At 40.8% G+C, this 18,095-nt stretch overlaps 1 protein-coding gene across 2 annotated transcripts in view; it reads left to right on the top strand.

Moving 5' to 3' along the window:
- ZC3H6 (zinc finger CCCH-type containing 6) overlaps positions 1-12,562 on the top strand; it is a 94,774-nt gene extending 82,212 nt beyond the window's left edge. For both annotated transcript variants that reach the window (XM_071208696.1, XM_071208697.1), the window contains 2 exons: positions 7,580-7,810; positions 10,128-12,562. In XM_071208696.1, the coding sequence (XP_071064797.1) occupies positions 7,580-7,810; positions 10,128-11,587 (1,691 nt within the window). In that variant the 3' untranslated portion in view covers positions 11,588-12,562. The remainder of the gene's footprint in view (positions 1-7,579; positions 7,811-10,127) is intronic.
- The last annotated feature ends 5,533 nt before the right edge of the window (positions 12,563-18,095 follow it).

The following is an 18,095-nucleotide window of genomic DNA, read 5'->3' as shown; positions in this document are numbered from 1 at the left end:
GTCTGCTGATATTTGCTGCAAGTGTATTTTTGATTTCTTGAATTGTGGTGTTCATTTCCATCATATCTGTTATTTTTTTGCGCATGTCTGCAATTTCCCCTCCAAGTGTTGTCTTCACGCTGTTAACCTCTTTCATTACTTCATCAAATTTGTCGGTGATAAATGTTCTGAGATCTTTCATTGCTTGTGCGAAGTCCTGCCCCCCTTCCTGATTTTCAGTTTGTTGATTGGATTCAGCCATGTTTTCCTGATTACTGGTTTGGTTTGTAGATTTTTGTTGCTGTCTTGTCAACATTTTTTCTTGACGGGTTTAATCAGTTCGTTAGCTTCTTTGTCTAGTCTTGGAAATTAATTAGCTGTTGTTTTTGCGTAAGTGTTATATCTTCTCTTTGTCACTTTGTTCTTCTTATTCCAATTTCTTATTGCTAGTTAAGCTCACTTTAAAGGAAAGTATTAGTGCTGGGGAAAGTCAATTGTGTAAGGAAGGAAAAAGTGTGAAGTAGTATTGGTGATATATGTTTACAAAGCAACAATATGAGTTCTGGGAGGATGGAGGTTAGATCATGTAAATTGTGTAGAGTTATAGTAGTAGGAAAGTACCTATAATGAGGTAGACGACTGAATATGGGAGGAATGTGGTACGTACTAAGAGGCTATTGTTTTCGTGAGAGAGGGAAAGAGAAAAGAAAGGTAATAGTTTCAGGGACGAATACCAGATGGAAAACTAAACAAAGGTATTAGAAATTAAGAGTTAGACACTTTGTGGATCAAAGAAAGGGAGATGGAATATAGGAGAGATAGCAGATGGTGGAGGATATCAAGTTGTAGGGGAAAGGGGATAGTGTAGATAGGCTAAATCTATTCACAGAGAAATGAGGCAGTGGAGGGTGAGGAAACCCAGCAAATGTGAGGTATTTCCTGTAGGACCTATTGTATTGTTAAGGTAAAATAGTATAAGAAGAATATTGTGGACAAGAAAGAGAGGATTGAAAAAAAAAAAAAGAACAACAAGAACAACAACAACAACAAAAAATAAAAAATAAAAAAAAAACAAAAAACAAAGAACAGAAACCCCGCCGCCAGGCTCAGCTGGGCTCAGCTGGGCTCCGGTCCCCCACCCGCCGCCCGCCGCGGCTGGGCTGGGCTCGGCTGAGCTCGGCTTTCCCGCCCGCCGCCCGGCGCGGCGTGGCTGGGCTCGGCCCCCCCGCCCGCTGCAGCTCAGCCGGGCTCGGCCGGACTCGGCTTCCCCGCCCACCGCCCGCCGCCGCGGCGCAGCGCGGCTCGGCTCTCCCGCCCGCCGCCCGCCGCAGCACGGCTAGGCTCGGCTGGGCTTGTCTCCTTCGCCCGCCGCCCGCCGCAGCACAGCGCGGCTCGGCTCTCCCGCCCGCCACCCGCCGCGGTGCTAGCTGCCTCGGCTCCGCCTACCCAAGGAGGGAGTCCTCCACACGTAGCTGGGATCTCCGTGTATATTTCACAGATGGATCCTCTCTGTTACCTTCCCTCCAAATCGATGTCCAGACACCTCCGGACCAGGAAAAATCCCGAAACAGCCGGTCCCAAAGAGTCTCTGACGCCTCCCAGCCGATTCCCCCCAGGAGCTAGTAACCGGGAAGTTCACTCAGCCGCCATCTTGCCTCCCCCTCCTGAAAAGTCCCAAATTATATCTTATAGACCAGTCCTTTCCGTTACCTTCCCACCAAATCGATGTCCAGACACTTCCTGCCCTGAAAAAATCCTGAAAAAGCCTGGTCCTGGAGAACCTCCAGCGGTGCCCAGCTGCCTCTTCCCAGGAGAGACGGCAAGGCAAGCTCACTCAGCCACCATCTTGCCGGAAGTGTGACCGTGTCTCTTTTTGTTGTGTCATCTTGCTGCATCAACTCTCCGTGTGTGCAGCACCATTCCTGGGCAGGCTGCACTTTTTTCCTGTGGGGTGGCTTTCCTTACGGGGTGCACTCCTTTCGTGTGGGTCCCCCCTATGCGGGGGACACCCCTGCGTAACAGGGCATTCCTTGTGCACATCAGCACTGCATGTGGGCCAGCTCATCACACGGGTCAGGAGGCCCTGCATTTGAACCCTGGACCTCTCATGTGGTAGGCAGACACCCTATCCATTGGGCCAAATCCGCTTCCCCCAAATAAATTTAATAATTGTATTTTCCACTTGTTTAAAAAATGATGGTGGAATTTTTATCAGGATTGCACTGAATCTGTATATCAATTTGGGTAGAACTGACATCTTAATGATATTTAGTCTTCCAATCCATGAGCATGGAATGTTTTTCCAGTTATTTAAGTTTCTTTTTATTTCTTTTTGCAGTGCACCACAGTTTTCTGAATACAAGTGCATTACATCCTTGGTTAAGTTTATTCCTAAATATTTGATTCTTTTAGTCACTATTGTCAACGGAATTTTTTTTCCTGACTTTCTTTTCTCAGATTGCACATTATTAGTGTATAGAAACACGACTGTTTTTTGTGTATTGATCTTGAATCCTGCCACTCTACTGAAATTATTTATTAGCTCTAGCAGATTTGTTGTAGATTTTTCTGGGTGTTCTAGATATAGGATCATATCATTTGTGATACTCCTTCCTTTCCAATTTGGATGCCTTTAATTTCTTTTTCTTGCCTGATTGCTCTAGCTAGAACCTCTCTCACTATATTGAACAGTGGTGACAGTAGGCATCCATGTCTTGTCCCTGATCTCAGTGGGAAGGTTTTCAGTCTTTTCACCATTGAGTACAATGTTAGTTGCAGGTTTTTCATATATGGTCCTTATGATGTGGAGAAAGTTTCCTTCAATCCCTATCATTTAGAGTATTTTTATCAAGAAAGGATGCTTTATTTTCTTAAATGCCTTTTCTGCATCAATTCATAGGATCATGTGACTTTTCTTCTTTGATTTATTTATGTGCTGTATTATGCTCATTGTGTTGAACCACCCTGGCATGCCTGGTACAAAACCCATGATCATGATGAATAATTCTTTTAATGTATTGTTAGATTCTATTAGCAAGTATTTTGCTGAGGATTTTTGCATCCATATTTATTAGGGAAATGGGTCTGTAATTTTCTTTCTTCATAATATCTTTACCTGACTTTGATATTAGGACTATATTGGCTTCATAGGATGAGTTTGATAGTATTCCTTCTTATTCAGTTTTTTTGGAAGAGCTTGAGTAAGATTGGTATTAAATCTTTGAATGCTTGGTAGAACTCACCTGAGAAACCATCTGGTCTTGAGCTTTTTGCTTTCTGAACTGTTTGATGACTGTTTCAGTCTCTGTAGTTGTGACTGGTTTGTTGAGGTCTTCTATTTTTCTAGGGTCGGTGTAGGTTACTCGTACGTTCTTAGGAATTTTTCCATCTAATCTACATTGTCTGGTTTTTTGGCATACAGTTGTCATAGTACCCTCTTATGATCTCTTTTATTTTTGTGGGGTTAGTAGTAAGGTCCCCTTTTTCATTTTTCAGTTTATTTACATCTTATTCCTTTTAATCTTGGTCAGTCTAGCTAAGGGTTTGTCAATTTTGTTAATCTTCTTAAAGAATCAATTTTTGGTTTTGTTGATTCTCTGTTTTGTTTTTTTGGTTGTTGTTGCTCTCAATTTCATTTATTTCTGTTCTGATCTTTGTTATTTCATTCCTTCTACTTGCTTTGGGACTAGTTTGCTGTTCTTTTTCTAGTTCCTCCAGCTGTGTAGTTAGGTCATTGTTTTTAACTCTTTCTTCTCTTTTAATGTAAGCATTGAGGGTTATAAAATTTCCCTCTCAGCATTGCTTTCACTGCATCCCATACACTTTGATACAGAGTGTTCTTGTTTCCATTTGTCTCAAGATATTTATTGACTCCTCTTGCAATTTCTTCTTTGACCCACTCATTATTTAAGAGTGTGTTGTTTAATCTCCATATATTTGTGAATTTTCTCCTTTTTCACCTCTTGTTGATTTACAACTTTATTCCACTATTATTTGAGGAAGTGCTTTGTATAATTTTGATCTTGTTGAATTTATTGAGATTGGCTTTGTGACCCCACATATGCTCTATCCTGGAGAAAGATCCATGAGCACTTGAGAAGAATGTAGATCCTACTGTTTTGGGGTGCAGTGAGTGCTCTGAATATATCTACTAGGTTTAGTCCATTTATCGTATTCAAGCTCTCAGTATTGATCCTTGCCCAGATGTTATGTCCAGTGCTGAGAGTGGTATAATTGAAGCCTCCTACTATTTCTCCTTTCTGTTTTGCCAGAGTTTGCCTCATGTATCTTGGGGCATCCTGGTTAGGTGCATATACATTTATGACTGTTATTTCTTCCTGGTGAATCATCCCTTTAATTAATATGTAATGTCCTTCCTGTCTCTAGTAACAGTTTTGCTTTTAAAGTCTCTTTCGTCCAATATATGTATAGTTTCTCCAGCTTCTTTTTTTTTTTTTTTTTTTGTACTGCGTGCATGGAACTTCTTTCTTCAGGCTTTTACTTTCAATCTATTGGTGTCCTTGGGTCTAAGGTGAGGCTCATATTTTCTTATCCATTCTGCCAGTCCGTTCTTTGATTGGGGATTATTATTTCACCCTTTGGGTGTTATCTGTCATATTTCATTTTCACCACTCTTTTGAGATTTTTAGTTACTTTTACTGAAATAATCTTCATTTCTAGACTCTCTTCCAAGCATCTCTCTCCTATCTTTTCATTTTAGGCTGTAGCACTCCCTTTAGTATTTCCTACAAAGCCAGTCTTTTTTTATTATAAACTCTCTTTTTTTCCTGTTTATCTGTGAATATTCTAAACTTGTCCATATTTTTAAAAGACAGTCTTACCAGATAAAAGATTCTTGGCTGGAAGTTTTTCTCTGTAGTATCTTAAATATATCATACCACTGTCTTTTTGCCTCCATGGTTTTGATGAGAAATGGGCACTTAATCATATTGAGTATCCCTTATGTGTGATGCATTGCTTTTCTCTTGCTGCTCTTGGAAGCTTCTCTTTGTCTTTGGCATTTGACATTCTGATTAGTATGTGTCTTGGAATTAGTCTGTTCAGATTTATTCAGATTGGAATACATTGTGCCTCTTGGACACAGATATCTATGTCCTTCAATAGGGTTGGGAAATTTTCTATCATTATTTCTTCATGTATTTCTTCTGCCATTTTTCCCTTCCCTTCTCCCTCTGGGACACCCATGACACGCTTTTTTGCACATCTCTTGCCATCATTTAGTGCCCTGAGACTGTTCAATTGTTACATTCTTTTCTTCATCTTTTCTTTTGTGTGTTCACTTTCGGAGTCCCTGTTTTCAAGCTCACCAATCCTTCTGCCTCCTCAAATCTGCTGTTATATGCCTCCAGTGTATTTTAAATTTCATTTATCATGCCTTTCATTCGCACAAGATCTGCTATTTTTCTGTATAGGCTTTCAGATTCTTCTGTGCTCAACCCAGAACCTTTTTTTTTTTTTTTTAATATTTTATTTATTCCCATCCTCTGTCATTATGTGCAGTCACTGTCTGCTCTCTGTGTCCATTTGCTGTGTGCTCTCTGTCTGCTCGTATTCTTTTTGGGAGGTGCTGGAAATCGAACCTGGGACCTTCCATGTAGGAGAGAGGCAGTCAGTCACCTGAACCACCTCAGCTCCCTGGTTTCTTGTGTCTCTCATTGCCTTTCCTCTTTGTCTCTTTGTTACATCATCTTTTGCATCAGCTCGCTGTACCTGCTTGCCGGTTGCACCAGCTTGCCTTCTCCGGGAGGTACTGGGAACTGAACCCAGGATCTTCCATGTGGTAGGCGGGAACCCAATTGCTTGAGCCACATCCGCTTCCCAGCCAGTGCCTTCTTCATATCCTTAATCTCTTTTGCCATCTCATTGAACTTATTAAGAAGATTTGTTGGAACATCTATGATTAGTTGTCTCAACTCCTTTATGTCATCTGGAGACTTATCTTGTTCCTTTAACTGGGCCATAGCTTCCTGTTTCTTGGTATGGATTGTAATGTTTTGCTGGTGTCTTGGCATCTGGCTTACTAGAGTATTTATTCTGGGTGCAGTTTCTCTCTTTAGTTTAGGGCTTCCTGCCCTTTCTCCCTTGCTGGTTGTGTAGTAGGAGCCAAGAATGTAGTTGGTTGCTGTAAGCTGTGGAGGCTCAAACTGCCCTCATTGCCCCAGGGACCAGTGAAGCTTCTCTCATCTTTCTCCTTGGCCAGGGGTAGGGGCAGAGTCCAGCTGTGTGGAATAATCCAAGTCATGCAGGCATAGAGTGTAGTTGCCCAGAGAGACTGATGAAGCTTCACACCCCTTCCTTCCCTGCCTGGGGTGGGGATGGAGCTGCAGGTGTGGGCAGCAGTCTATGCTGTGTGGGTTTTAAAAATGACCACAAGAGAACAAAAAGGAAGAAGAAGGTAAAATGACCACAGTTGCCCAGGTAGACTGACATAGCACCAGCCCCCCTTCTCCTCTGCCAGCGGTGAGGAGTGACCCTTCAGACTGCCCAACAGTCTAACCCACGTGGGCCAGATGTGCCTGCAGTTGCCATGAGAGGCCGAGGGAGCGCTCTCCCTTCTGCCCTTTAGTGGTTGGGGATAGAACCACAGGTGCCCAGCAGTTCAGTCCTTGTAGGTTAAAAGTGCCTGCTGTTGCCCGTTGCCCGGAGAGGGTGAGGGAACACCAGCCCCTTCCTGTCCTGTTGGGGTGTGGGGATGGAGCTACTAGTGTCCGACTATTCAGTCTGTGCCAGATGACATCACCTGCAGTTACCTGGAGAGGCTGGCACAGATCCCGCCAGCTTCCTCCCTGCTGGAGGTGGGGCTGGAGCCCAGGTTAGAGCTGCAGTCAGACCTGGGTGAAAGAAGCCAGTCTCTACCAGCACTGTGATTTTCAGTCCACCCTGCTTCCCCTCATGTTGGGGGCAGAGTTAAAATGGTCGCTACTGGCCTCTTTCTGACTTGGACAGTTTCAAACTTCAGCTGTTCCTAGGATTATACTTTAGCCAGCCAAATTGACTAATCAGTAGCTGAAATCAGTGCCCACTTGGACCTGGGAATTGGGGCCCATTGGCACAGGCTTCCACAGCATGGAGTGCTTTACTCACAGATCCTCACTGCAGATGGGCAGTCTTCTTCATTCTTTCAAGGATGTTGCAGGATGCTCTTTTGGTCTCCTGGGCCCCCAAACAGGTGGTTTAGAGAGCTCTGGGTGTTTACTAACTGCCCTGTGGCAAGAGCTGACTCTAGGAGCTCCTTACTCTTACCCTACCTCTCTCATTTCTTGTTTTAAAAAATTTTATATAAAAAAAAATTTATAAAGACCTGTTTTTCATTAAAGAAAAGCATGGTAGGAATGTTTGTTTTAAATAAAACTAAGTAAAATATGATGCCATTGAAACTGTAAAATATATTTTAAATTGAGCCAAACTTTGAAATAATAGAACTTTAGATAAGTTTTAAAAATACTTAAAACTACAATATCAGTTTGATAATCAAATGTGATCATTATCAGTACTTTGGTTTCTTGTAACTCACAGTAGTGCCGTCTGGTGTGAGGATGTGCTAAACCCGCGTCTGTCTCTCTCCATGTTGTGTGTGCAGATGGGATGTGGCATGGTGAACTTGTCCAGCATCAGCCTCCCGTCGGTCACGACTCTCGTAACACTGGGAGCGGGTCTGATGGCAGCAGCACAGCAGGCCACAGCCCTCTGCCTGTGCCAGCTCTCCTCCCTGCAGTACAAAGGGCACTTTTTGTGAGACTTACTCAGAAATACCAAGAAGATGATGAACCAAGCAGCACCCAACTTCTGAGGGCACCAAGCAAGGAAGAAGGTTTGTCAGGTGTTACACTAGCATTTGACCTATTGGATCACTCAGGTTCTGAAATGATCTTGAGTAGGTTAAAATCCGGTAAATGAGTTACTCTGAACTATCCATTCTACTTCCCGTGTGCCTCACAGCCCTTTTCCATGTGGGCATGGCAGTGGTTTCCGTTTCCTCTAATGCATTAATAATTAATTGCCAAAGATTCTACTTGAAGCAGTGAAATAGATCTGAAGCATGAGTGTGAGGTCTGGGCTTACTATTAAAGCCATTTTTTGTTCTGTTTTGTTCTGCTTTATTTTAAGGAAGGAAAGAATTAGAACTAGAACAGGATCCCTTTCATTTCACAAATTTTTGACTTCTTGCCCAAGTTAAAAATGATTTGGTTATTAAAGGAATTTCAGTGCACATTTTCTGTATACTTAAGGTTCTGCTATATTATTGTTAAATATTATTTTTAATATAAAATGGTTATATAAAAAGTTTAATATTTTTGATATTAAGTGTACAACAGATAGTTAATTCAGTTAAGCATTTTCTTTTTCTACATTACAAAATTGATATGCGTGGCCATTCTTGGACATGAAGTTCATTAGTAACTAAATAAACCTAGATAGCACTAGGTAGCTACAAACTATTGCATAAGCATTATTTGTTACATTTTGAAAATAAAGGCTACATTAACTCTTTGCTTACCTTGTGTACCTAGCATCACAGGAGAATGAGGAGTTCCTAATGAGGGAATTTCCTCTACAATTTAAATTTGTTCCTTTAAGTGCTATAGCTTAACTAAAAAATGACAACAACAACCATGTTTATGGTAATCTTCTATGAAGTCATATAGTTTTATTATGTTTTCATAAGCAAAAATATTAAAATTTTTATGGATATAAAAATTTTATATAATATTACACAATTGATGTTCTTTGAGGGCTATTTGTTGTGTATACACAGAAATAATCTTGTTTTTTGTGATTATTTTTATAAATTTTAATGCCTTTATTTCTTTTATCTACTTTGATAAAAAGCTGCAAAGTCTGATTTTTTCTCTAATATCTGCTTTCCATTGGTCTATCACCATTGTTCTGTTCTCCTTCTGTTACTATATCTACTCATTCCAAAAAATATTTGACTGCTTATAAAAGAAATTGATATGAGAGTGGAAAGAAAATAAGTGTAGAAGCATCAAATGCTATGGAGGAGTGAAATTGTTATGCAGATATATTTAAAACAACTGCAGCGGTAAAAGTGAAGCGTAAGTTCAGCTCTCAGCTTCCTGGAGATCAAGGAGAAGAGAAAAAGAGAAAATCTAGCATCTAAAAGTACTTTTTTTCAGATACTGAGATCTGAGTAAAACTTTTTGCCATTGTGATATGGTATATGCTCTTTTAAACTAAAACCCACCCTAATTACCAGTGCTTGTTTTGTAAACTCTGCTCTGTTCAAACTAAAGACTTACCACTAAAGTTCCCTGTAGGAGAAACATATTCATGAGCAGTGAGAAGAGATAAAATTAGAGTATCTAGATTAATCTACTGATCCAACATATTCCAGGATCCATCTCCCTCCCTCCCTCCCTCCCTATATATCTACAGTTTACAATCCATTCTACTCTACCACAGAAGATCCCTGACAGCAAATGTCTTGAAATTGTGTCAAACACACTAGGGTTAAATAGACTTTAGAACAAGGCTCAAAGTGTTCTCATAAAGATAAAGTATGTAAATTTTAGGACATTAGTTTGTTATGTTTCAATTCAGTGTTTGAATAGATAATGTGTTCACATATACCAAACATCTAGACGTTTGATAAATATAAGTGGGAAGTCTACCCTGTCCCTTGTTTACCCAGTTCCCATTGCTCCCTTAACCTTCATTATGAGTGTTTTGTTTTCTTTCCAGAGATTTTAAAAATAGCTCTTCCTTGTTATCCTGATAAATCCAGAACTATGAATCTTCAGGATTGCTGGAATTAAAGAGATCCAAAACTTTTTAGAGTTCATTTCCAAGAGTATTTCCCCTTCACCCCAACCCACTATATATACCACAGATTCTTCTGCGTTTCCTTTGGCCAGTTGCAGTGAAAGGTCCTGCCTTTCCTCTGACTGGAAGGATGTTCCATATCACGCCTCTTCCTTTGTAGAGAGCAATCGCTGACTTCATCCTTGTTATGCCACATCTTGTTCCAATGTTAACACTCTGGAATCTCTATCATGCATTAACTTGAAGTTTGACTATACTTATTTTAGTATAGTCTGTTTTTTTGTCTTAATTAAGGCCAAATATGAATGCTTCCTTCTTTACAATAAGTTCTTGTTTACATTCAGATGATCCTGTTAACTGGTATTCCAGTAGTGAAGAGGAAGAAGGGAGCAGTGTCAAGTCAATACTGAAAACATTACAGAAACAAACAGAAACTTTAAGGAATCGGCAACAGCCTTCCACAGAACTCAGCACTCCTACTGATCCAAGACTTGCTAAAGAGAAAAGTCAAGGAAGCCAAGTGGTGGACCCTAGACTTAGGACTGTCCCAAAGGAAGGCATTAGAAAGCCTCCTGAATCTGTCCCACTGGGTCTGAGGCTCGCATGGGATCCCAGGAAATTAAGAGGGAGTGGGAGTGGCCATGCAGGCGCTTCTGTCGGGGGAGCAAAGTTTGATGTGCACCACTCAAACGCTGGCACTAATGCCAAACGCAAAAGAGGAGATGAGGATGATGAAGATGCTGGAAGAGAGCTGAGAGGAAAAGCTGCTCCAATTCCTCTGGACGCTGCACCTGGTGCAGTGCTCCAGGACCCACGGCTGCAGCTGAGGCACAGCAGTCACATTAAAATGGACGTCACCCTCAGCAGACCGCACTTTGCAAAGCACATTGTGTGGGCTCCAGAAGACTTACTTCCAGTACCGCCACCTAAACCGGACCCAGTGTCTTCAATCAATTTACCTCTGCCCCCTCTGATAGCTGACCAGAGGCTCAATAGGTCATGGAATACAAAAGGCGATCTTCATCAAAGCACAGTGCCTGTTGACATGAAATTAGCAGCCAAAGCCAAAAATAACACAACACACAGGGAAGGCTACCTAGAACCATGTGGAGACTTACATAGTTCAGGAAGCAAATTAGGAGACCCCAGGCTGCAAAAACATTTTGATCCTAGACTTCACAGACTGCCCAATCCAGAGCCTCATCCGGGGGTTGCAGTGGATCCCCATACATCAAAGAGTGCCCCTCAGCCAGCCCCTTCCAACCCCAGCTCGTCACGGCCCTTGGGGACAGCAACTAGCAGTTCTGATTCTGGGGCTCTGCCTCCATATGCCCCTAAACTGTCATCTTCAGCTGGCCTTCCCCTGGGAACTCCAAGTTCGGTGCTTAGTGGTATTAGCTTGTATGACCCGAGGGAGCCTGGCTCAGCTCCATCAGAGCTAGCAACAATTTCTTTAGGAGAAAATGCAGAGAACCAGAAGAGAAGTGGAGGTTTAAAAAGCAGTGGCACAAATGTGCCTTCTCCTGGAGAAGCAATCCTACCACAGAAAACCGCAGCAGACGCGGAAGTCCTTGTGGGTGGACCAGCAGACACACTGGCAGACGTTCTTGGGGGCCCTGGGAAGGCCCCCGCTCTGCACAGCCTTCCTGTCCAGGCATTGGCAGGCTTGGTTAGACCTCAGTACAGTGACCCCAGGCTGGCAAGGCAGCTAGGACAGGGGAGTCCCACCCCAGGCGAAACGGACGATAAGCCTCTGAAAGAGGTTTTCAAAACGTTTGATCCAACCGCTTCACCATTTTGTTAGCTGTTGTGTTACTAAGCAGTTCATTTCACGCTTGTGACAGTTGCAGTCCTCTGCTGTTTTATAACTGGTTTACCTCTACAGTTTATTTATTTTTAAATTATAAACACTTTCAGCTGCTAGCATCAGAACCACATGAAATTATATGCTCTAAAGCCTGTGGTATTTTATATAATATTTTTATAACTTTAAAGAGACTGTAGTAATTGACATAGAAACCTGTATATCATGTTAGCTTCAGTAAAGTACCTTTGTAAATAAACCATCATGAACTCAACACTTTGCCTGAATATATATGTGTGCATATATATATGCCAGTTGTCTTTCATAATCAATGTTTAAACTATTATCACTTTTATATGGTTCTATAGTTTCAAGCAATATGATACATATTACTTTTGAGAAACAGCATTTTTGACTAGCATCTTCTCTATTTGAAATGACACGATAACTGCCAACTAGAATGTAAAACAAAGTAAGGAAAACATTTTTAGTCACAGCAAAGTAGTTCCTATTGAGGATATCACTTTTATTATTGTTATTTATATAAACAAAGCATTTGAATGTCACATCTTTTCAAAGTATTTTATTGTATATGTATAATAGAAGATGGAGGTGTATAAATAGAATGTTTTGCTAAAATGAAAATTTCTCAAGTTCTCTAACATAAATTTTTAATTTAAATTTTCATATTAAATAATTGAGTTACTGCTATTACATTGTGCTGTTAATGTATTTCAATGTGTTTTTATCTTTAGCATAATTTATATTACTTTTTCAAATGACATAGCTGCAATAATTGTATTCATCATGACTTTGGCAATTTTTTAACAAAATTTTAAACGATCCAGTGAGTCTGTACTGATTGTTACATTGATAATGTTTTAAGTGTACCATATTTTTACTTAAATAGCAAGAAAACTTTGAGACTGCAGGTATAGTCAACTGCATATGGCTACTAATAAAGACTCTCTTTAAGATGTGGCCTCACTTGCTTTCTACAGCAGAGGGGACTACCTGGTGTTTTACATATTTAACATTCTCATAGTTTACAAACTCCTACATTGATCAGAAATTGTACTTTTATGAAAAATAACATCTTAATTCCTGTGCACTTATTGCAGTATATAAATAATGGTGACCTTATTTGTTTTGTACAAATATTGTTTGTAACAGAAGCTGTGTTGCACTCATCTTTTGAACTGGAGGCATATGACAATGTAACAACTCCAATCAGTAAGTCAACAAAGGAGCATATCGTTTTAAATGATGATGAAAATAGTGTCCTCAGTGAGAACAGCTACCCTTGAGAAGTGATTTTAAAATATACAGGAAAAGATTTCTGTGAGAACCTAGCACTCAAAGAGTGTATGTTTTAATAATAATGCATGTCCTCTCTATTAATTCTTCCCTTTCTGTTACTTTTTTCGCTCTGATTCCAGGCTAAAATGGAGCTGGATTTAAGTGAGCAAGAATTCTGCCAGCCTAAGGATAGGTATGCTGTAGGTAGAAGGCCGGTTGCTGGAGGGAAAATAATCTCCTGTTTATACATTGGCTCTGGCTGGCATTTCTGGCTATAAGATGCCATGAAAAGTTGTCCAGATGAACAGTCCATTTTACACATTTTCTATTTACAAATAGAATGAATTTTCTATGTTAATAGAAAAGTCAATAAAATGGATAAAATTGACAGAAAAAAATAGATACCTACACTTTATATTTCATAAAATTTCTGAATTTTAATTAAATTGAATTTCTTAGTAAAGCTTATTTCATTCTTGAATTTTATAATTACTTCTAAGTAATGCTGTCCATATTTTAAATATTATACAAAAAAGATAGTTTGGTTTATTAAAGATAAAAATGGAATCCAAACTCTAAACTCATCTTTTTTTGCTGCTAAAAGATATTTTAAAAGATTAAATAAAAAGTGAAGCTTAAAAGTCAATGCAAATTACCATAATGTTTGTTTACTAGTATTCTTGAGTCCCTATTACTAGATCAGCGACTGACCTAGAGGTTGTTTTACAAGAAAGTTTGGGCCTACTTTCAAATTTAAGAATATATTTTATATGAAAATGGTTTGTTTATGTTTGAAATCATGATGCTACTTATGATAAATACATTTTTAATTGAGATAGCTTAGGGGGTATTCTGTCACATCCTGTCAGCATAGATTATTTTAATACTCTTCTTTTTTCCTATTTTCTCACCAAAATTTAATAAGTAGCCATTTTCCCCAATGGATAAGCTCCTCTCTAAAGTGAATTAGTGTTTGTAGTAACTGTGTGATTTGATTTACACCAGTACATGGTAAAGTAAGTGATATCTCTGTTTTTACACGTCACACATTTAGAGATAGAAGTAACTTGTGTCTTAAGAGTCTGGATTATTAAAAAATAATAATAATAAATAAATATTTAAAAAAAAAAAAAAGAGTCTGGATTAGATGTACCAGTTGAGATGTAATTTAACTGTGTATACTGGTTCACATCAGAAGTTTTGAATACAGTGGGATGTGGTCAGGGTGTTGAGTTGGGAGGCCCAGATGATCATGATTTAGCTTGAGCATCTATGTTCCCATGTCTTGTTTAGTTTTTGGTCCAAACTCCTATCTGTGGGGCTTTCCCTCATCCGGAATCCTGGGCGAATCTCGCTGGGGTGGTTTCAGGGCTGCCTCGGCAGTTGATCTGCTTTCTTTACAGACCTCTGCTGGCCCAGCCGAGCTCCAGGCCTGGGACGGGGCTGCCTCCAGCGTAGCCTGCTCATGGGCTGGTGTTTGCCCTTTAACTTGCCGTGGGATTCGAAATAGTAGTTTTCCTTACTAGTCCTACTTATTTTAAGGGTGAAAGAATAATTGATAAGTAAAGAAATCCTGGGTGAGCCTTCATCTCAGCCACTTGCAGAGTTATTTAGAAAGAGGAAAGGAGAGAGAACTTATGAGACCTGGAAGGCTCAAGACAATGATTTTATATTCTCATTCTGAACTGGTTTACAGGCAGCTATAAATATATAAATATAAGACATGCTTTATTCTTCATCTGTGAAATGGGGATATTTCTGACTACTCACAGATTTGATGCAAGGAGCTAATGTAAAACATTTGTAAATATAAAACTGCTTATAACTTTCATGAACATAATCATTACACTCCATTGGGGTATTTAGGTTGTAAAAATTGCAAAATAACACAATACAGTCTGTGCCGTTCACCAGTTTTATGACGTTTCAGGTGATGTGCACTGAAATACAAGATGCTTGCCTGAGAAGTTGTTTCAGAGAATATCAAATTAGCAATTTCCTCTACTATTTTATGTGTCAGAAAGACAGGACTTCCTTCTTTCAAGCTGGAAATAGTGTCTTCTGTTCAAGATAGGACCTCCTGGCCTCTCTCACCATTTCCTTCCTTTTGGATGTTGGTGGAAGGTTAAAAGGTTGCATGGTGTGCTGAATCAGATGTGTGGGCAAAGAGGCCAATTCATTCAAGCCACAGCCATGTTCCCTCCCACTCTGCTGTGTATTTCTTCAGGCATGTGGCACTGAAGTCTTTCTGAGTGACCATGTGCTTAATAAAGGTATCATTTTCCTTTGGTTTATGGCAACGGAACACATTAATTGTTGTCACTTTGAAACTTCCTAGGGACCAACAGGGAAGTCTTGGAGTGGCTGTCAAAATCTTTCCATTTGCGTGACAGAATCTTAAGGTGGAGACATTTCCCTGAGCTCAACCTTCTGTGCTGGAGGCTGTGCCTGGGGGTCAGTGCTGGAGGCTGTGCCTGGGGGTCACTGCTGGAGGCTGTGTCTGGGGGGTCAATACTGGAGGCTGTGCCTGGGGGTCAGTGCTGGAGGCTGTGTCTGGGGGATCAATACTGGAGGCTGTGCCTGGGGGGGTCAGTGCTGGAGGCTGTGCCTGGGGGTCAGTGCTGGAGGCTGTGCCTGGGGGTCAGTGCTGGAGGCTGTGCCTGGGGGGGTCAGTGCTGGAGGCTGTGCCTGGGGGTCAGTGCTGGAGGCTGTGCCTGGGGGGATCAGTGCTGGAGGCTGTGCCTGGGGGTCAGTGCTGGAGGCTGTGCCTGGGGGTCAGTGCTGGAGGCTGTGCCTGGGGGTCAGTGCAGGAGGCTGTGCCTGGGGGGTCAGTGTTGAAGGCTGCGCCTGGGGGGTCTGCAACCGAGCAGTCTACTAATCAGCCCCTGCAACCTTCAATAATTGAGCTTTCTGTTCATTTTTAAAATGAAGAGTTTTAATATCTTTCAGAAATGATCTGGCAGCCCTTTGTATTATGTTCAAAATTAAGTCCAGTAAATACATAAACCATTTATAAACTATAGTCCAAATAAGGCTTAATTTAGGGAACGTAAGCTTTGACAAAATGTGACCATTCAGGCCTGAGTGTCTGAAGCTTTGTTCCTCCCTTACGGGCTGTGATTTTGCAAGTCTTCCCTCCAAGGAGCTCAGTGCAATTGCATAACCAGTTTTGGTGGATGCCAGTCACGGCACTGCTGAAGGTTTGTCCTAGGAGGCCCCTTGACATAGTGAAGTCCAAGGCAACCTGCCTTTCTTGGAAGGGACACATTTCCTAAGCTTCACAGCCCTAGGTTCACATCAACTTGGTGCTCACCACTTCTCAGGTTTAACGCCGTGGAAAGCCCATTTTAAACTGCATGCTTGCTTTTGGAGGCAGAACCCCGTGTCTCCTTACCTCGCAGCGCCAGGCCCGGTTCCAGGCGCCCTGCACGCCCTTTGCCCACGCTGGTTGGCTGCTCCCACGTCTGTGCAAATGTGTGCTCTGCAGGAGCTGTCAACCAGCACGTTGTACTAGAAGGCGTGCACCTTATAAACGAGGCCTCTATCGGTAGACATAGGGTGCCCACCTTCTCTTGTTTTCCCCGCCACACAATGTGAAGGTAGAGTTACGGCAGCTTCACTGAGGAGGTCAGTGTTTCCATAATGGTTTGTCACACTAAGAATCCTCCAGACTTCTAAGATAACTTTATTAACTCCATGGTGGAAATTTGAATAGCTCAGTACTTTATTCCTATAGATGAATCAAAGGCTCTTTCTGTCATTGGAAAAAGAACTACATATCCAGTCTTATATTTTTATTAAAAAATATATTTATCTAAATTTCTCCTTCCTATTCTAAATTTAGCAACCAAAATTATAAAGATAAGCCTAACCTAATGAATTGCCAAGAGCATTTAAAATTCTTTTTACCCCAACACCATGAACAGTAATTTACCTTTCACATCATGACTGGACCCTGACTTGGGGTGTCCTGCCTGGCCTTTAAACACCCTTTCTTCCCCTTTGGAATATCGCACTGTGCTGCAGTTGGCACAATCACTGTCGGCATAAAGGAAACCTGTTCCTCCAAATGAGAGTGTGAATTCTTTTTAGGATTTTATACCATTGTTTATCTTTGAATCTCTTGTTTTTCAAACTTAGTTTATAAAAGAAAAAAGAGAATGAATATATAGCGTATTATAGCATTTTAGAAAAATCAGCTCTGATCTATCAGGCCCTGCTCAATCCTCTCCTAATTTTAATAGCTCTATGAGGGTATTAAGATTGAGAGGGGAGGTGAAACTTGCATTAGCTAATATTATTTTGTCATGGGTCTGATAGTTTTATTGTAAAGGAATTTAATCCATAGGGGCCACATTTTCTTTTTTAATTAACCATGTTATTCCCAAACTTCCATTATCAGCAAAATCTTGGACTTAGTTCTCAATGACAGACACACATTTTATATGCTTTTTGTGATAGGGAAAGTGAAGTATAAATGCACTAATCATTATCACTAATATCACAAAGAGGTTTTGGTCCACCTCTATTTTATAGGAGTTTGCCCTCCAAATGTTTGAGAGGGAAGTCAAATAAGGTAGCAAAATATCTTTTCAAGAGATGGAATATTTTCTTATAAGAGTGACAATCAAGAAGTAGTCATTTGTATTTGTTTATCTATGTGCCAAAGTTTTAAAGCTTTTATATCACTCCAAACGCACCGCCCCATCTACCCAGGGCTCAGAAGAGGCTCAGGATAGTTCCCGGCCCTGCGCCAGCGCGTGGCCAGAGTACCAGCGGGACCCGTGTCCGGGGCGCCACGGGCGGGGTGAGGCTGGGGCCGCGTCATCCTAGGCTGAAATCTAGGCCCGCGTGCTCAGTGTGAGGTTTTTTATATTTGACCTTTTTAGTGTTATTGTTTCTGTTCTCCAAGTTACATCTCAAATCTTGGGGAAATGCTACCTTGACTATTTCTCTTTGGAAGATTTTAATTGATAACAATTTAGTAGATTAACAACTTGTCTGTTCAAAAACTACCAGCAAGAGGTATACTTTGCTAAGGTGATAAATTATTCTACTTAAGGACTAACAAATAATTTGGTAAAATCAGGTATATCTTTTTCCTTCCTCATTTACAAGTAACTTTTCAAGGTTGCATTCTGTTCTGTTGTGTTTCTGTAATTTTTTTGGTGACATTTTTCTAATGTATGAATTTAAATTAAAGTATTTC

The sequence above is a fragment of the Dasypus novemcinctus genome, chromosome 17 (assembly GCF_030445035.2).
Source record: "Dasypus novemcinctus isolate mDasNov1 chromosome 17, mDasNov1.1.hap2, whole genome shotgun sequence".
Lineage (NCBI taxonomy): Eukaryota > Metazoa > Chordata > Mammalia > Cingulata > Dasypodidae > Dasypus > Dasypus novemcinctus.
The sequence above is the reverse complement of the archived record's forward strand: the minus strand, read 5'-3'. Positions and strand labels throughout refer to the sequence as shown.